Here is a 21,163-nt window from a genome sequence, read left to right as displayed (position 1 = left end):
AATAATAATAATAATAATAATAATAATAATAATAATAATAATAATAATAATACAAGATGGATAAAAATAGTCTGGGAAAGGATGATGTGTTCAAAACTGTTCTTCTCCACCATAAGGTCTGTGTGCATACTGACACCATGTGCAGAACATTTTATGGGCTATCATTTGTATTTTGCATTTTGAGCACTGAAAGGTGTGCAGAAGGCTAAACCACCTTGACGCCTACACATGGCATCCGCATGCACTTGACTGACTCAACAGGTGTGGCAAGCAACTGGAATTCAGCCAGGATATCATAAATACTGTAGTTGCCTTGTGGGTCAAAGGAATAGGCCCTCCAGAGAGTCTCGGAAGTAAGGTTTTGCAGGCATTCCAAATAAAAGCAGAGGTGAACATCACTCCTATTATTAATGAATGGCAAAGAGTTTCCATAAGTAGAGTGTTTCGATCCATTAGATAATGGGCGATGCACAAATGGTCATTCGAAATTGCACAAAAGAATGTGCTGAAATAAACCCTGCCAATTTTCTGTGGCTGTAACATTACAGGAGAGGCATTTATACATAGAAATAAAAATATTCAAGCTGCAGCTTCCATTTCTCGGAGCCATTATTTGAGCCAGGGGATCTGAATGAAATGCAGTATTCTTGTGGTTATTTGCATTGCATGTTGTCTCATTCATCATAAGTGTTGGGAAATCGATAGTGGGTTTGGAATAAAGTTGTACTTGAGTAGAATTTGCCCTGATAGTCTGGGGATTCATACTGAAGCCAATAGGATGTAAAATACACATTTTGTTGAACTGAAAGCCACAAGCTGTGCTAAATATTACTCCTCAGAAATAAAAGTAAAGGAACCAAATCTGCCCTGTACCTTCATTCACTGGTTTGAATGGATGTTAGAGTGTGCCAGGGGATGGTAATAGGAGAGTGAATGCTAATTCATCTCCTCTTTGTTACAGCCTCAGCCTGCCATGTATGTATATCATGTTTGTGCTGTGGTTTTATATATTCCTGTCTTCTCTCTTTTTCCCTTCTCCCCTTGTGCTCCCTCCCTTGTATTTGGCGCTGCACTCTCTGAAGTTCTTCCAACCTCAGGTACTGTACCAGCTGACAGCATCATCAAGCATGGGGCAGTGTGAACACTGGCTTGACTCTTGGGAGTGCTGGCATTATAAAAGCATGCACCACATTGACCCTTTCAGTGGGGATGGGAGAAAAAAATTAGACAGATGTGTTGTCAGATATCATATTCTTCCTGAGGTAGAGAAACAGGACCATTGAAAGGGTTGAGCAAAATGTTTGAGCTGCTGTGCATGTGTGCATGACAGGCTTCTGCTGATTATATATTTTATTTTATGTGTGTGTGTGTGTGTGTGTGTGTGTACACACACATACACACACTTTTGCTAATGCTATTTCTTAACAATACTGAGATACAGAAAAGCTAGATCTGTTTAAGGACAATGGGAAGATCAGAAGGCTAGTTAGTGACTATAAAGTTTAGTCCCAAGTACATTGTAATTTAGGATCTAGAGTCTGCAAAAGACTTCTGATCTGTATTGATCCACATTGGGATGGGAAGGGCAAGAGCTAAAGGAAAATCCCGCAAAGCAAATGTTCAAAGGATAGAACCATAGGTTGCCTATCCTTACTCTAGATCATATTTTAACATCAATTTATGAATGTAAGGCAGCATTTCTAAAACATAGAGGACTTCCACTGTGAGTAGATTTCAAAGTTGTTTTTATTTTATCACCTATGACCCAAGAATTGCTCCTCACAGGAATTGTTCTTCCCACAATAAAACTGTATCCAAAGGGCCCTGGTTTTGGAAACATGCCTCTCTGGAGCAGTATTCATTTTTAAAAGGATCATAAAAAGAGCCATTTTTTTCTCTGATCTTTGAGTACTGAGACAACTATGGAAAAGGTTCCTTTTCCTTCTGAGAGTTAGACTATTGCCTTTATAGTGACTCCATGAGTAAAGATTCTGTTTTCAGATGCAGGGCAGATAAGTAAAGAGATTCTGCAGAACTTTCTCTTGGCCAGTTCAATGAGCATTGGAGAGTGAAAGATATCTCCTAATTCAGCCTTCCCCAAAAGAGGTTCTCTAGTTTTGCATATATGACATTGCCTATCAGCCCCAGCCACACTCTCACTTCATACTCCTTTTGGACTCCTGGAGACATCTCCTTGAATAAGAGTCTCATAATTAAAATCACTGGAAAAGAAATAGTGATGCTGTAGGGAGGGATGGGGGGAGAGAGAGAGAGTTTCTTCTCCATACTTTCTGTCCTATTTGTAACTCCTCCTCCTATATTAGACTAGAATGTTTCTATAGAATTTTAGTATATATTTACAAGTGTGTCCTGATGTCACATGTATGCTTTTTTGCCATATTTTGTTGCATCTCTTTTGGTCACTTTGCAAACTTAATTTTCTTACTTATCGATCCTCAACTCCCCCCCCCTTTTTTTTTTTACTGTATTCTTTTAATTTCCCAGAACACAAAAGGGTAGCAGATTGATCTATCTTTTAAAAAAATAAATACATAAATGGTTTCTATTGAATGGTAAGCAAGGGTCCACACATTCTTATTTTGAGACTGTCCCAAAGTCTTCCCAGAATTCTTTGCTGTTCTTTTTGAATTAAAATCAACCCACCAGGGGACACACAAAATCTTATTGTACCCTTATAAGTAGTATACCAGTAGCATATTAAATTATCAATAATAAACCTACTTTCTTCTACTTTCCTGTTATTTTTCTAGCCATTTTTTGCATCTCAGTTCCTTGTTCTTCTCCATTACAATTGTATCCATGCTCTGGAAAAGTGATTGAGATTAAATGGTCCTTGAAATGCAGGAAATGCTACCCAGCCATCAAGCTGCTAAGCTGCCTCTGTGCGTGCCTCTTGTATTTAAGCATGCAGGCAACATCTCTCCCTTTCTCTCTGATAAAACATAGCTAAGGCAGATGCCCCCTGGGATCTTGGCACTCCAGGCAGTTGTCTCTTTTGCTTCTCTTGCTGAGATTGTTCTGTTTTTCTATTTCCAAGGAACAAATTAACTTACAGATCATGTTGTGTGTTTTTTAAAGAATTGTAAACAAATTAATTAAATTATATTTGCAACTGTAGGAGTTCTTATAACATTTTAAAACCTATTTGTCACTTCAACAGATACAAAACTGACAGAATCAGAAAAGTCTTCTGACACTGCAAAGAAGATTTATTTAGTCTTATCAGTTTTGTATTTCCTCATCATTTCTGATTGGCTTTCTTAACACTTTAAGAATCCCAATGTAAAGCATGTTTAACACCGGAGAACATTCTCACTCTATATTGCAGATTTAAAAGATTACAATTTCCTTTAGTCTAGCACCGTGGTTCCCAAATTTTGGTCCTCCAGATGTTTTGGACTTCATTTCCCAGAATTCTCAACTGTTGGCCAAGCTGGCTGGGGCATCTGGGAGCTAAAGTCCAAAACACTTGGAAGACCAAAGTTTGGGAACCACTGAACTGATATGCAACTGGATACAATAAGATGATACAATTAGATAAATCAAAACTTTGGGGGTGGTTGAAGCACTTTATTGTAATAGTGTTTTCATGATGTAGAGCAGTTGGACCATGTCAGGGGTGCAGCTACAGGAAGCAAATGAGGGCATTGAGATAGGAATTCTGCCCTCTCCAAATGAATTTTTTCTTCAGTCCCCAAATATCTATCCTTGCTGTAACATAAAACATGAGCATTTAGAAATGCAGTTCAGACTTCCAAAGAAATGGGCAGGCAAATTTACTAAGGAAATGTGATCAGAACAAATTAAAGAATTTCTAAGTATGAATAATTAGCAATATCTGACTTGCTGCAATTTAGAAATTTAGGAAGATTTCATTTGGTGGGGCAGAATGTTTGTTTAAAGGGGCAGTGCCTTCATTTTGCCCACACACACACACACACACACCCCACATAATTACACCACTGGGCTATTTCATCATATGTGGCATAATGTATGCTTACTTGGATTATGAGCCCTTCTGGATGGTTGTCTATGCCCAGAAGGTAAATGCATGAGCAGGCAAAGAGGCCAATATATTGTGATTGTTAACATATATACCATGAGCCAAAGCTTGCTCCATGTTTTCTTTATGATGTAGTATTTGCTACTGCATGAGTTACACCATAGGGACTAGTTCTTGTTCTAGATAAAAGTTTTGTATTCACCACTTACTCAGAAATCCTGCTGTGAGCTCTGAAAAAAAATAGTTTATTAGAATTTACCTTCATCACCTGCTTTAAGGCATTATTGTCTTGTCTGCTAAGAATTAGAACTACTCCATGATATTGGCAACTCCACTATCTTTTTCCAGAATAGGTTTCTCAGTGAATGTGTATGTGTTTGAACACTGTACAGTTGGCCCTTCTTATACACAGATTTTTTTATACATGGATTCAAGCATACACGGTTTGAAAATGTTCCAAAAAGTATAAATTTACCTTGATGTTCCATTTTTTATAAGGGACACCATTTTGCTATGTCATTATAGTTAATGGGACTTGAGCATACACAGATTTTGTTATACACGGGGGATCTTGGAACCAAACCCCAGCGTATAACAAGGGTCCACTGTAATAAGTTATTCTAAAATGGAGGAGGATCTGACACTCTTCAAATAATAACTTCTAGAATGGTAGATTCATGCTTAAGAAACCTCCACTGACTTCTGTGGAATATGAGGAAATATTTAGGATGTTGCTCTATATACAGTATTTAAAACTTCAAGAACCCCTCAATGATCTAGGGGATTCTGGTATTTGTAATTCAATTTTCCATACTTTTTATATATCCTGCTACCCATTGTGTGTGTGTATGTGTGTGTATGCTTTCAAGTCACCGGTTGACTTAGGGCAGCACCATGAATTCTTAGGGTTTTCTTAGGCAAGAAATACTCTGAGCTGGTTTTGCCAGTTCCTTTCTCTGAAATATAGCCCCATCCAAGTACTAACCAGGACTGACCCTACTTAGCTTCTAAGATCAGAGATGATCGGGAGCCTTTAGAGTATTTACTTATTAAATCTGTTGTATTGTCAAGATGGAAGAGTTAGGATATCAACAGATAGAAAATTTACTTACTTAGGCGGTATCCAGACCGGCGCAAAGCACTGGCCTGGATACGTGCTAGGGTTGCCTCAGGGTGTCCTTTCCAGACGCCCTGCAACCCTAGCGTGTAACCGCGTCGTTGTAATGGCGGCGTCCTGTCTACATGGGCGCCACCATTACGATGTCACGGCCGCGCCACAGCCAAATGGCGCGGCGCGGACATGATATCCTGGCACCGCTGCAGGCTGCTCGTGGTGCCCTTTCAGCAGCGCCAGCAGGAGCTCCATTTTGGAGCTCCTTCTGCTGCACGTATCACTGGCGTGGCCTTTAAACGGCCGCGCCAGCGATACAGAGAGAAAGGGGCCAAACAGCCCCTTTCTCCCCTTCCCGACCGCTGTCAGGGTGCCCCAAGGGCACCCCTTTCCAGGCCGCTTCCCTGAGGCCAGGAAAAGCGCCGGATCGGGGCCTCTGGGGGCTGCCTCTGGGGCAGCTAAGGCCCTGATCCTTGAGGGAAAGGGGCGGTCTGTATCCCACCTTATTTACTTATATGCCTTTCCGCAAATACTTAAATGAGAAATAAATCAAGGATTATGCTATTAAGACTAGAAAATAGCAAAGACAGAAAATTAAGATGCTACTTTTCATCAAACCCATATTTCAGTCTACATATGTGTGGTTCATTCCATTTGGCACTATCATATCAGTTACTGAATCATTGTATGTAATGCCTTTTTTCAGTCATTAGATTTAGAGCAAATTGATGGGTGATCTCCCCCTCCCCCTTTCTCCTTCAATTTCTTTATTGCTAAATGAAAAACACACCAAAAAAACCTCTCTTGGAAATAGGTTTGGCTCCCCATCAGAGTTCATAAAATATTAATCCATCTCTTCCCAAGTCTACATGTACTGTATACACACTCTAGGAAAGCAGTTAGTATAATCTAACAGGCCATTAAAATCTTGTTTGAATAATTAATTAATAGTATGAGTGTGTGTATAGTTCTGTGTTTCTAAAGCCCATGGTAGTACATCTTCAGAAGTACATAGCCACATCTTAAAAGACTTTGGATAATGGAGATTAGTTTGAATTGACTGTTATGCTTTTCTGGCATTTACATTAGTTAAGCAAAATGGTCTCTTTGGAAGGAAATGGATGCAGGTTAGGTATTAAATATGGAAGTACACAGAAATTGGTAGGGAAATAGTTTGGTCTCCCAGACTGGTCTGTTTTAGAACTTAGGGTGCATTTAATTTAGAAAACAGTTTGGAAGACAGGAGATAAAAATCGGCTGGAGTTTTAGATTTTGACAACTTATAGTTTAAAACCTTACAACAATGTAAACATTTTAAAGCAACAATTTAAAAACAGGCATAGAACAAACTTTTTTAAAAAAAAATGTTTTCATGTATTTAAAACCACTCAAAAGTAATGCAGAAAAAGGCTTTAATAGTCCATCTAAAATTAAACAAATATAAATAAAAATTATGGGGTCAATTAACTAACTCTCAAAAATGATTGTTGTCCTTATGCTATATATAGCTCTTGCTTAATGTTTCTGCTTTGGTGTTACATCAAATAGAGCCATTTTCTTCCAGTTAACTGTGATACTTGTCACATTGTCCTCCTTGCATTTCTACTATCCTTAAGGTTTGTCATGTTGAATTATTCCCTTCTGCTTTTTGACCTCAGATTGTTGTTTATTATTTGCATGAAATCAGCTTTGAATTAAAGCAACCCAATTAATGAGATCGCCAAGATCCCAAATCATCAACAGTCCTGCTCAGGTCTTGCAAACTCAGGCTCTGCTCCCATTTCTTGAATCAGTGACCTGTAAAGTGACTTTCCACTTCCTGTGCCTTGTACATTTCCTAGCATTATCATCTCTTCTACTAAGTTATATCATCTCATGCTGTGTCCAAAGTATGATAACCTCAGTTGTATGTATATGTGCATATGTATATATGTGTGTGTACGTGTATATAAGTGGCTGGGCTTCCATACCTAATTAAAAATAATAATTGTGTATATGAAGTTCAGCAAATACTTGTCCCTGTCTGCTACCTGGCAAGCTGCACTTGTCAAAATTCCTTCTACAGTACAGGAGTTTTGCACGAACTTGAAAATTTGCATGAACTTGAAATTAGGATAATCCGTTTTGAATAGGAGATAAATGTATTACTCTGTTTGCATACAAATGCACTATCTACATCCACTCTATGTTTGTCAAAGGAAGCCCACTAACAAAACATTCCATTCTGTTGAGTACAGCTTCAAGATTATGTGCTGCTCCTCAGCTAATTAAAACAAAGGCATATGTTATTTACCTGTAGAGGTTCTCGCAGCTGAACACAAATGGAATCCCTTACTTTGGGGGAATATCATTCTTTAGCAAAAGTCACTTGGTTTCATTCACTCTTGGCTAATCAGCTAGAAAGCAGTACATCTGCTGTATGTCTGAGGCTGTTGTACCTTTATTTTTATTCTGTAGTAATTAAATATAGTCTCAGAAATGATAGGAAGGAAATAAATCCAGCCTTTCTTGTTCCATAGGAGGTAAAAAAAAAAAATCTCTGTCCTTAGTGCTGTGCCTAAGCTGCTTTCTAATATTCCACCACGGATGTCATCAGGGCAGATGCACTATCCTAATAAAGCACGTTAACTTCTCACTAATGTTAGTCCTCCCTAATAGATAAATTGTGGTAAGAAGTGATTAGACCAAAGTAGTGGTTAGAGCAGGGATGGGAGTAATATGACTCTCAAAGTGTTCTTGGGTTGCACTTCCCAGCAATGCTCACCATTGGCTGTGATGGCTAGGGCCACTGGGAGTTTCTGTCCAACGTCTGAATAGATGCACGATTCAAGCCCTGGGTTGGAGCATGGGAGCTGGAAACCTGTGGGCCTCCAAAAAAATACCCTCCCCTGTTCATACAGCAATTAGTCAAAACATTTTTCCTTGATTTTCTTAAGACCAGTTGCCACATGAGAAGTGTTTGGGGAGGGAGGTTACAATTGAGGGACTTAACCCTTCTCTCATGCTTGCTCCCCGATTCACAAGCACCATTATACAATGCATTTTTCAACACATGAAAACACCAAAGAGCTAACCTACAGATATATTTTTAGCTGTTACATATTCATGTTCCCTGCATGGCCCCTAGTTTAGGAACTGTGTAGAGACCATGAAAGTTCCCCAACCCCTACTTACTGGTAAGTAGCCACTGGGTCCAACAGGGGTCTGTTCCCCTGTCAACTGAGAAGTGGCTTCCCAAATCCACCCACCCTACTCAGGAGATCTCCAGTGCAAGGGGGGGATTGCGACTGGTCCTTTTTCTGCCTGCTGCAATGGATATCGCTCAAGGAAGGGGTTAGGAATGTCAAGGCAGCCATTTTTTGATTGACAGGGGATTGGACCACTATTGATCCCAGTGGATGATTACCAGAAACTGGGGCTTGGGGGGCGGGTCCACTATGCATCTCTGTAGTGCTATGTAGTGCATAATTGTCATTCAGGATTCTGCCATAGAACTTTAATTACAGTATGTTTTCTGAGTACCATTCTATAGTGTGAATAAAATGACTATTTTGCCACCCAGATGAATTGGGACACTGTTTCCTGGAGGCAGAGTGCTTCAAAACCCTCATGTGGCACAAGGAGACGTGTGGCACAGGTGCTGATTCCACTCTCCGTACCACACACTGTGTGTCTATGCAGCTCACTTAGATGTCTGCCTCAAGTGCCCATTGCCCTTCACAGTATGTCTTTTGTCACTCCTCATATGCAACAAGACACTGCTCCTAATCAAAGACTCCCTTTATCTTTAGGCCTGCAGTGTGCTCTCATTAAGGGGTTGGATTTCAAATGAGAAAAAAATGTTCCCTTCCTTCCCCCTTCTGTTATTTAACAGCTGAGCTTTTTTTGCTACCAGGCATTTAATATTCAGAAGCAAATGAGGACGTGCCTTTAAGTTAGCCTCACTGTTAGGGGAGGATTAGGTCTAAAGCCCCCCAAATGTAGGGGGTACCCCCCTGTTGGCTGGTGATACCTTTTGCTTCCATTTTCTTCCATCTGAGCAGATGAACGTTAAATCCTTTGGCCTCATGAATGGAAAAACAACAAACTAGGTTAGCAATGCTGGCAAATTCCCTGTTGTGGGAAGAAGAAGATAAAGAAAGAGTGCTATTTTCTCCTGGGCTTCCTCCCTTTATCTTCCTCGGCTCATGGCAGGGAATGTGCCACATCCTCCTTACTGTTCTTCTAGTTAAGAGGCCAAAGAAATGTTTTTATCTTCTCTTTATGGTAGGATGACCTCATACTAGTCTCTTTCTCCCCCCCCCCCTCCTCTTTTACAAAAATACATTCTCTTAAATATTCAGCACTTCTTGTTGGACAGCACCCTTTTTCTGACCTGTTTGCCCTCTAGGTATGTTGTACAACAGTTGTCATCGTCCCCAAACAGCACGACCATTGGCATTAGTTTGCAAGAAGCTTTTGTAGAGCAGCCCTGATATGGTCATTCTAGTGGATTGACTGTTCTGTTTTTAATTTTTGGTAGAAGTATTATATATCACTGGTGTTGGCCCTTCTGCTAATGACTTAAGTGATCTAGAAACTCTAGGGTGATCAATCCTGATTTTTATCAGTGTGATTTACCTACTTGGTCCTTTGACCTTTTGGCTTGAGGGATTATGCATGCTGTCAGGGTCACCTTCAGACACAGATCCTAATAATCTCATTCTCATATATTCCCCCATTTTTATCTCTTTGAGCCTTAGTACTTTATGAGAGCCTTGTAGACAGGTTATCTTCAGACCCAGCTCAAAAGCAGAGGTGAAGAACATGAACCCATTTCACTGTTCTCAGATTACAACTTCCTTCTGCAAGTGGTTGGCTGGTAAATTCCATGCTATTGGGGTGGTAATGGTTTTGTTCATATTTTTTAAAGTAAACTTGAAAGGAGCTGTCCAAAGTGCTGTTCCTCTTTGTGAGTTCAGCTCCTTCCATAGATACTTTAAAAGGACAGTTTAAGGTGACATAGAAGCAATGTCACCTTAAGATGCCACTGGCATCAACCTTTGTCAAAATCATCAAGAATGGAGACCAATAATAATTGTGGAAACACGTTCCCATCCCTGATTTCAGAGTTAATTAATAGGATTTAACAAATCTGTCAGTGTTTCCCCTCTCCAAAGTAGTCATTATGGGAGGCATTTTCCATACAAGAAAAAAAATGTAACTAAAAACACTCCTGGCCTAGTGAATAACTTGGTCTTTAAAGTGCCACAGCAATCTGCTGCTCATAACACTTAATCAAGTAAAAAAGCTTTTTTTAAAATGTTCTGTAAAGTGCTCAACGTTTCCTCAGCTTCTAATCCTTGGATATATAAGGATTTCTTTTCTGGGGGTTTCCTTCAGTATTGTTTTGACTTTCTTCCTGTCATCACCTACCTACCCATTCCCCTTCCCTTTTGGGTGACTTGATTTTTGTGACTGTGCTTTTGCATGATGCTGTGTAATGCTACATCTGTGACAATGTCTGCTGTTATGTATTAGACAGGATGCACATGCATTATTACTAACATATAGTGAAACAGATCATATTCCTAGCTGCTTCATGTCTTAGTAGTTCCTTTGTGCCCTTTGAAGTCTTTTCATAGCTATATGTTGTTGAAGAAAAGCAGCAGGATGAAGGGTTATTTTTATAGTCTGACCATTTTCAAGATCTTTGATGTCTTTTGATTTTAAGTGCTGGTCACATCAAGTGTTTTTGCTCTCCTATATCATTTTCTTTAAAAATGAGATCCTGTTATGCATCATTTGTTCAGGCTCTTTTAAAGACAGACTACTAGATGTATAGCCACCTCTGTGAACCTGTAGGTATTCATTTGGGGGGGAAAGAGGAGTTGGTTCTTCAGCAGCAGGGAAGGCATTCAGAACCCAGCCAGCTTTTGTGATTATCTCAAGTGTGTTTAATTAATCTTTTGGCCTAAAGCCTCATTTCTCATAGGAATTCATGAGAATGTTTTAATGTAGCAGTCATTTTTTTTCCACCCTCAACCTCTCTGAGAATATCAAAAGTATGACCCCTTCCAGACCCCAAAGAGGTCAAAAGCTAGATGACAAAAGGGACACTTCAGCCAACTCATTATCTACATTAAGCTTTGGGAGATGGCAAGACGGTTGGTAACAAAGAAATCTTTCTTGAGATTTAAAGCTTTGCTGAGTTTATTGTGCCGAGGAAGTCAGACTTCAGGTGGAAGCTGTATGGATCTGTGAAGGAAGAAGACAGTTTCTCTCATGCAGAGAGTTTTTCAATTTAGCAGATAAGCCACAAGAATAAAATGATATGTATTCCTGTTTTACCTCATTGAACTTACGATTCCTTATTAGAATAAGACACCAGAATCAAAGTAGTTTTAACAGGAAAGTGGGCTCCCACATTCAGTACTGTGCTATATTCATGTTTATTTAATTAAAGGTACACTGGTATTGATTTCAGCTGAGTGCTATAAGTAGTTGTTTCTATTGTTACAGGAAAAATATAGTTTGTCTTCTGGGGACTGCTGTCTACTAGCTGTGGTTATAAACTGGAAAAAAGAAGAACAGACTCTATTTAGACAATTTGGTGCACAGCAGGGGGGGAAGTGCTGGTATGTGTTTGCACTGTACAGACTGGTGTAAGCTCCAAAAAGCTATTGAGGAACATCTGCTAATTAACTGGTTTTTAACTGGAAGTTAAGCTTAAGTTGATCCCTCTCCCTAGGTTATTTGAAAGAAAGACAGACTTAACCTTGCCATATTATGAGTTTGAGGAACCTCAACCCTAGCATACTATAATAATAGATTACCAAGTATATTTTAAGTGGTAAATATGCTGTATTTTAAAAGGAGGAGGAGATGGAGGAAACCAAGGTATTGTGTGGGGAAGAGAAGTTATGGGCATGTGAGGTTTGGCAGCCACAAGCAAATTATATTGACATTTCCCATGAAAAAGCCAGGGATTTGTAGAGGTATTTTGCCCAGAAAGCAATGTAGCAAAGCCATTAAGGCTAGTAGGTTTTTACATCTAAGGAGGGTCCATTTTCATCATGTCACCTGACCTCGTGCCTTAACCCCAGACCAGCTTATTTCACCCTGAGTTAGCTAACAAAGGGCTTATTTACTGTGCCATTAGCAAAAAGCACAGTTTCTCTTCCCATCCATCCTTTCTGGATTCAGGTTCTGACCCTAAGAAGAGTGCAACCAAGGCGAAAAAGATGCCTTAAATTCCATTTTCGTATTGCACTACCAAAAATCTTAAACACACAAGTATACTGCTTAGATAACATGGAAGGAGATCCATTTAAACTGTGCAGTAGCATCAGATTGACAGTTATGTCTAGGAGAAAATGGGGAGTACAGTTCCTTAACACAGGTATATCATTGCAAAAATCATACCCATCTTCCTCTTCTTTTTTCTTTCTAAACAAATATTATTTTTAAGCAATATAAAGGAATGAGTGAGGAACAGTTGTTAGGTTGTTTATTTTTAAGCCTAAACCAAACAGACCTCATCTGAATTAAATAATTTAGAAATTGCAAGGTGTGAGAAATTGGGGTAGGAAGTGTGTCTGTTTATTGCAGAGTTTAAGGGAAAATGTATGATTTGCAAAAAAAAAAACCCTTTACTTGGCAGAAAGATGTCAACTGAGAAAGCAATACAATTCAGGCTGTGTTGCATTAATTTAATTTTGCTTTGCCTGTCCCATAATAAATTAGATCAGATAGTGTTTTGTTAAGGGTTTTCAAATCTAATTGTCTTTTTAAAGGCAACTTGGCCGGTTAAGGCCAATTTCTGCCAGTTTAAAAGAATAGGGCTTTATCATATCAATGGCTTGTCTAGCACAATCCCCTTCCTACAAAAAACAAAATGGCAACCCCTTATTCGTTAGAATAGCAAGACAATAATTTGGACACAATTTTCTCATTCTAGGTCCCCAGCATTTGGATCCTAACTGAATGTCCTATATGTATAACAACCAAACAGTTCTAATATATAAAAACTGGTTGTACTAAAAAGCTGTAAACAACTTTTTTAAAAGAAGGATTTCTCACAGATTCTCTTGATTTTATTCTCCTCACCTGAACCTTATACAGTGGGCCATCCTTATCCGTGGACTTGCCATCCACGAATCCCAGCATCCGTGGATGTTAAGCCCCTGTTTTGCAGCTGCCACCATCACCTTCCTCTTCCTCCTCCTAGCAGTCTGGTCAGAAATGTCATGAAGGCACATAACAACCCCCATCAGTCCCCTACTCTGGCAGGTTGTGTTGTGACCGAGCTCCTTCCTTGAAGGACTACAGGTGCTGCTGCTAGGGCAAAGGTCGCTTCCCTTCTGCCTGCCCCAGAAGTGGCATCCCTTTATCTGGAAGTGGGCAGAGTCATCCTCCTGGCAGTCAGGCCCAGCACTGTCCATGTGGAACTAGAAGGAGGCCTTGTGGTACCCATACCGGATCTCCTTGGCTGAGTGCCCACACCTCACCCCCAACACCTGGTAGAGGTCAGTGGCTCCCAGGGAGCCCTGACACAGATCTAGCAGGCCCATCGCCTGCCCACCTGCTCGCTCTTCCCTCCAGATGCGGCCCCTGCCTACTCACCCGCTGTACAGCTGCCCTGGGAGACACTGTTGCAAAACAACACACTTCAGAAGAAAGGTGGGCCCAGCAAGTGGTCTCTCTTTATCACCTCGGGGATAGAAAAGGAGTGACTCTACCCCCCCCCCAAATACTGTAGTTCTGGTTGTTGTATGCCTTCAATTCGTTTCCACAAACCTATCCTGGGTTTTTTTTTCTTTTCAAGTTTCTTCAGAGGGTGTTTGCCATTGCCTTCCCTTGAGGCTGAGAGAGTGTGACTTGCCCAAGGTCACCCAGTGGGTGAAAAATTCCATTGGCTGGGATTCCCCCCCCCCCTTGTTTGCCTTCAAGTACTTTTCAACTTAGGGCACTCCTAAAGCAAACCTATTGTGGAAGAGCAGCTTCTGCCAGATCAAGGTAATTGCCTATGGGGCTGTGAGGGGCTGCACTGCCACCAACAGAAGCTGCTCTTCTCAGGTAGCGGGAGCAATTGCAAGAAGGAAGTGGAGGACTGCTAGGAGGAGGAGGAGGATGAAGGTGGCAGCAGCTGCAAACTGGATAGGAACTTGAGCATCTGCAGATTTTGATATCTGGGGTGGGGGGGTGCAGAACAAATCCCCTGCAGATACCGAGGTCCCACTGTATATCATATAAGCATGATTCACATATCATACCTACTTAGTCCACTATACTCTGGTCCTCTGCAATAAACTAGGCATCTCTGGATGGTAGGGCAAGGCAAGAGGTGTAAAAGTATACAGTAGTATAAACAAGTATAGAATCTAAGTCCTGAGCTTGATAATAACATCTTACAGATGACAAGTTACTTGTAATTCCTTTCCTCACTAACAATAGTATATATTACACTTGTAATCTAATGGGATATAGCTTCACTCCTTTTGTGATGTAACTTTACTACAGTGGTGCCTTCCCTTACGTGGGGGATCTGTTCTGGACCCAACCACCCCACATAAGGAAAATTCCATGTATGCTCAAGCCCCATTAAAGCCAATGGGGCTCGTGCTTAAGACGGCACAGCGGCACAGCGCTGTGCGTGCCTCATGGGCACACGCCCCATTACACTTTCTAGGGCGCAGCGCCACTTCTTTCGGCACGGCTTCCAGCGTATGACATGTGTGCACTGTATTTTATAGTTATCTCACTGAATGGGGCATTGTTATGTAGTTCAGATTCTTCTTCCTCATGCCACTCCCTCTTCCTTTGTTGTAGGTGTTGAGGTGGTGACAAGGTTTCCACTTTCATTTTTAAAAAAGGAAATGTTAACAATTTTCATTGAAAAGAACCTCTTGAAATGTACAGCTGACACCACTAACAATACTGTAAAACTAGACCTGTGTTTTCTGTGAGATTTTTGCATTGGGCAAGATCTTTCAGGTTCTGTATCCTGAAGTCCAAGAATAGGGAATGTGTGTATTTTGCTTATTACCAGAGGTGAGGGAGCAGACAGGCAGTATTTCTCACTAAAACCACTACAGAATAGAGGAGAAAACCAAGCCAGAAACCTTTATTTTCCCTCAAGAACTCTATTAACTCAGAAATAAGAGGCCTATGGAGAAGAACTTGGTTTGCATATAAATGAAAATCCTACAGGATAGCTGAATTCTCAGTGCAATTCTAAAATTTCAGAAGTTACATGAGATCTGTGAGATATGGTGGTCAGCAAGTGGGACCTCTTCAGAATTTGTTTTTTCTGCTCAACCCGTATTCCATGTTTCTGTGAAGTGCCAAATCACGCCCAAAAGTACCTTCCCCAAAATGCAGTTACGTACAGTATACTAACTGAGTGAGTACAACTAGAGTTGCCAAATTTCATAGCTTACTGCGTTACAACATTGACCAGTGGAGCAAGCCTCTCTAATGTCGCCATCCAAACAAAACCCGCTGACTTCTTCACAAAGAAGTCATGCTTAAGCAGCTAGCAACAGCAGGTGCCTGACTTATGTCTCCATTTCTGTCATAAGGGAAAGAAAGTGTCAGTTCCCAGAGCTGGGTAGCCATTCTTTTAGCAGGGAGGTGAAAATATCACTGTGAACTGTCCCATCCAAGCCTACTTAGATATTTTAAAAAAAGAAAAAAAGCATAAGAAGCTATGAGGATTGGGGCCTTAATATTGCTAATTTATAATTAATCTGGACAAGAGACTGAGTAAGCACAAGGCCATTCCCTTCTATGGTGAGACTATTTAAATTTTACTAATTATTTCTTATTTTACACCTATACATATGAATTAGCATATGCATTTTTTTCCAAATTTGTACCTTCTTTTTTAGTGATATGTTTCCTCTTCTTTTAGCAATGCATGTGTGGCTAAACTGACCTCAGAAATGTTAATCTGAGCAAAAGTGGAATGGCTGCTAGCCTTCTCCTACCACAGGAATAATAAAATGTTTTTGAAAAGAAATGCTTTGTTAGAAGAAGAGCAAGGATTTCCAAACGAATGATTGCTAATATTTAGAAAAATATGTACTGGTCTGAATTATACTGAAGGTACTGGAAACCTTGCCCTATGAGGAACGACTCAGGGAGCTGGGGATGTTTAGCCTGGAGAAGAGAAGGTTAAGAGGTGATATGAGAGCCCTGTTTAAATATTTGAAAGGTTGTCATATTGAAGAGGGAGCAAGCTTGTTTGCTGCTGCTCCAGAGAACAGGACCCGGAACAATGGATGCAAGCTACAGGAAAAGAGATTCTACCTCAACATTAGGAAGAACTTCTTGATAGTAAGGGCTGTTCGACAGTGGAACACACTCCCTCGGAGTGTAGTGGAGTCTCCTTCCTTGGAAGTCTTTAAGCAGAGGCTAGATGGCCATCTATTGGGGATGCTTTGATTGGATTTCCTGCATGGCAGAGGGTTGGACTGGATGGCCCCTGTGGTCTCTTCCAACTCTGCGATTCTATTCAAAATAATATTTTTCTATTTTGCATGTATAAAAACAAACACACACTCATTGACAAAGTATAATCATTAGTGAAAATATGATATTTTGTGAAAGCAAGTTTTGAGGTTATTTAGTAATTTCTCAGTCTTAAAATAGCTGCTTATTAGATAGAGTCAGTTATAAATGATAGAAACCACTGAAGGATTCAGGATATTGTTTGAGCTATTCATATCGCTTACTTTCTCATAAAATGAAAAGTGCTGAATTACAGTTTCTACATTTCCCTCTGAGTGTGGCTTTCTTCACTGTTCCGCAATCTTAAAATTTTTGAATCAACTTTGAGAACTGAACGTTTTTTATATTGGTTTTCCCTAATGTCACTTATAGCAGTATAATGGACTACAGTTCCCATCATCCCCAGACACATTGGGCAATGAAGGTTTGTAGTCTGACACTAGGGTGGGGAAGACTGTATTGTATCAACGAACTGCTTCATTTTGATAAGCCAAACCAGTTCTCATTCTGTGCCAAAGAATAAATATATATTCATTTCTTTCTCATTCTAGTTCTGCCTATATATGCTGCCCTTAAAGACTGAAGCATCTCTTGTTAACTAAGAGAAATAGTCTGTTGAGTCAGTGAACAGAAACCAAAACCAAATAGCATGTCTTTGGGCATTTATTTTAGGCAGGTCTCCTACTTCCTGCTGCTTTTCTGCATGTTTACTCTGTGTTTGCCCACAGAATTTTTTGCATGCCCCTTTATTTGAGAGATTCCAAGGCCTTCCTACACCTGCCCACTCTCTCCGAATGAATTGCATAACCATTGTTAGTAAAAATTTCTGATGAAAAAGAAAACACAGTTTGAACTTTTGTCATTCTCTTTGCAGATTGCTTGGTTAGTTTACTTTTAACTTGTGTGTGTGTGTGTGTGTGTGTGTGAATTCACTTTGCTGTGTCTTGACCCAGTTTGCTGTCTCTTGCATGCAAATTTATTTAGCATCAGGAAATGACAAAACCAATGGACTAAATACATACATCTCAAAATGCAGTTTTTACACTTCCCTCTCCCAGTTGTAATCTCTCCAACAACCATCGACCAAACTACAGTTGTTACAACTGTAGCCACTACCACTACAGAAGCTACCACAACAACCACCACCACTGAAGCAACCACCACCACTGAAGCTCCCACTACTACTGAAGTTGCAACCACTACAGAAGCAACAACCATCACAGAAGCTACAACTACAGAAGCTGCAACCATCACCACAGTGGTTGCTAGCACAATAGGTATCACAATAGAGGCTTCTGCTGCTGTGTTTTCCTCTTTCCTTTATCTTAGCTATCTAAACCATAACTGGATATTTTGATATCTATTAATATGGGTGCTTTTTAAACCATCCAGTATGGAGATTTTCTCAGTAACAGAAAAATTGTGGAGCAGCAAATGAAAATAAATCATTGGGTTGTGCTCACTTTGTAGCTATGATAAAAGTTCTTTAGATATAAACTTCAGAGGGATGGATCTGCCATACAGAATAGCTTAGGCTTTACATCTAAAAAATGTTGTGTCTCTGGTGCCTATCTGGGTTGACAATTTCCTAAATCTAATTTTCAGATGTGTCTTATTTATACATAACAGTACCAATCATTGCACAAAGATTACCACAAATGGCATTTTAGTCATGTTCACACTTGTGCATAAACTTCATGGTGCTTATGCCAAAATCCCATCTGCTTTATTTATTTATTTATTTCATTTTTTTTCTTTGCCCCCTTCTCCCAAAAAGGGACTCAAGCCAGCTCAGAGATAACATTATTTTTATTTTTTTTTACAATAAAAAATTAAAACAATTAAAATCATCTAGCTAAAAAAAGTATAAAATGTCATAAAACATATAAAAGTTTTTTAAAAATAACTAAAGCACACACACCTTGTATAAAAACCTCCCTGAGATATTTATATATTAAAGACCTGCTTGAATAAAAATGTTTTTGCCTGCCAGTGAAAGGAAAGCAGGAAGGGAGCCAGCCTAGGCTTCCATAGAAGGGTATTATACACACATAACCAAGGATCATGTTTAACTGCAGCCCAAAAGTTATTTATGGCCCTCCTAGGCACATAATGGGATGTATTAACTGAGCAACATCAGTCAAGATCCAAATAATCTTCCTTGACACTTATGAGGCTTTGCAGTTGTTTAACAGAGATTCTTACTCTGTCAAAAAGATTTTCTCCCAAATTTCAGAAATGACATAACATACAGCACAGAGGGCTGCTGCCAGAAGGAAGAAACCTTGGAATATGCTTAGAACTGCCACGCAGCAAGGTGGATCCTTATCCATGACAGTTATGGATACATGACTGTCAAATCACAAACATACAGACAAAACTCACCTTTAACTACAACCCCATATAATGTAAATCTATTTAGAATGATGCATCCTTCACATTATTATTATTATTATTATTATTATTATTATTATTATTATTATTAACCTTTATTTATGAAGCGCTGTAAATTTACACAGCGCTGTACATACAATCTTTTTAGTTAGACGGTTCACTTTAGAGAAGAATAGGAACACTTTAATTTGTTCTGAGATGCATTCAGTACTTAATAGTTTAATGGACCTGCACACCATGGCATCAAAACAAAGAAAAACAAAACAAAAACACTACCCAGACATAGAAAAGATGTTGTCTAATTAACTCATCTGTGCATCAGTCCCATTAAAGAGGCAGGGCAAGCACCAAATGAAGCCCTTTAGGCTAAAAAAACAAACAAACCAGAATACAGATACAATCTCACCACCAACACAAAATGGCTGGTATTAATGCTTTTTCCTCTCACCAGCCTCCACTTTTCTTGTGATGTCCATTTTGGTGGCCAAATTTATAGATACAGTGGTGCCTCGGGTTACGAAATTAATTCGTAACGCGGCCGCTTTCGTAACCCGAAAAGCCTTCGTAAGCCGAATTGCCATAGGCGCTAATGGGGAAAAGCCGCGATTCCGTGCAAAAAAGCCGAAAAAAGCACCAAAAGTTTTTTCGTAACCCGAAAAAACATTCGTAACCCGAAACAATAATTCCCTATGGGATTTTTTCGTATCCCAAAAATTTCGTAACCTGGGTATTTCGTATCCCGAGGTACCACTGTACGTATTTTTCTTAAAATGCTGGTGGTAGCTGGTGAGGCAGACTTATCTGCTCTCCCCTTTTTTTCTCTTTTTGTTTGTGTGCATGCATGCTCATTAAGGGATTCTGGAAGCAGTTGCTGTTTACCTTGCCTCTTGTAGGCAGACACATATAGCTGCAGAATGACCAGATAGAGTAGAATCCCACTCTTTTCCAGCTTTAGCTTTATTGCACTGTTTACTGCAGGAATATTATTGGAAACTGGCACCAAATATCTGTGTTTCTCCATCCCTCTTTCACTGTCCTTCCAAGTCCAATGATGTTCAGGAGAAAAAATTCCAGCTAGATAGAGAACAAAGGGGAGGATGAGTGGGCACACAAATACTTTGTTAAAAGGAGCTTCTTTGTCAGAGGCTTTGTTAATTGAAGTATGCCTGTATTTTGCATTTGAAAGACAGTATTCAAAATCTCTGCATAATTAATCCATGTCAGAAGCAAGATTTTAACCATTTTTCCTGATATACCACTATGCCACACACTTATACAACAAGAAGGCCCACATTACGTGTTTTCCCCCAAATTTACTGGAAGAAAATAATAATGTTTTCTTCATAGAGGTAGATTTTACCAGATGTACACCCAAACATTCACCTCAAGTAGGAGAAAGTGTACTGTATTGCCAATATTCTTCCATACAAATATATTGTCTTTAAAAGTAAAAGACACTTGATTTGGTTGCACTGTACAAGGACTTAACCACATGCTATTAATCCTGACATGGATATTTTACCAAGTCTACATCTTCTGTATAAAAAATATTTGGACGATAAAATAGAAAAACGTGAAGAAAATATTTTCTGAGTCATTCTGTGCCAGAATGTCTTTTATTAACAAGTGCGTTATAACATGACCATCACATAATTTCCAGTTACTTTACGCTCTTTCAGAGATGTTAAAGCACATCCCAGTAGTCTGATTAGGACAAGCTTCAAAATTTGTGCATGCATGGAGTCTCGTTGGAGTCAATGGGAATGCTCACATGTATTCTAAACAAAGACCTTTCAACCTGGTGCCTGGCTTGCAATTTTATCTGTTGGTGTAAGAATCTCTCAGCTGATGCTCAAAACTGCTCAAACTAGCTCATTGAATTACTCAAAACAATGTTGCATGAATGAGCATGCAGTGTTAATTGACAGATCAGAATATAAAATGCAGAGGCATTTTAAAATGAAACCATTACTGTTTGGAATAGAAATTGCCTCGTGTAGCTATCCAGAAGGATGCAGGGGGGGGGGGGGGGGATAATACCATCTTCTAAATTACAATCTATAGTGGCTGTGTTTACTGTTGAAGAATATGCTGTCATTACAAATAGAAATTGGACATGTTCACATACCACAGTGAGTCAG

At 39.7% G+C, this 21,163-nt stretch overlaps 1 protein-coding gene across 22 annotated transcripts in view; it reads left to right on the top strand.

Moving 5' to 3' along the window:
• The window catches only part of NFASC (neurofascin), a 275,421-nt gene that overhangs the window by 226,959 nt on the left and 27,299 nt on the right, over positions 1 to 21,163 (top strand). For 11 of the 22 annotated variants that reach the window (XM_042462334.1, XM_042462336.1, XM_042462341.1 and 8 more), the window contains 2 exons: positions 1,083 to 1,097; positions 17,687 to 17,905. The exons of 6 other annotated variants lie outside the window; for them this stretch is intronic. In XM_042462334.1, the coding sequence (XP_042318268.1) occupies positions 1,083 to 1,097; positions 17,687 to 17,905 (234 nt within the window). The remainder of the gene's footprint in view (positions 1 to 1,082; positions 1,098 to 17,686; positions 17,906 to 21,163) is intronic. 5 more of the 22 variants (XM_042462352.1, XM_042462349.1, XM_042462353.1 and 2 more) reach the window with 1 other exon arrangement.

Source organism: Sceloporus undulatus, chromosome 4 (genome assembly GCF_019175285.1).
Source record: "Sceloporus undulatus isolate JIND9_A2432 ecotype Alabama chromosome 4, SceUnd_v1.1, whole genome shotgun sequence".
Classification (NCBI taxonomy): Eukaryota; Metazoa; Chordata; class Lepidosauria; order Squamata; family Phrynosomatidae; genus Sceloporus; species Sceloporus undulatus.
The sequence above is the reverse complement of the archived record's forward strand: the minus strand, read 5'-3'. Positions and strand labels throughout refer to the sequence as shown.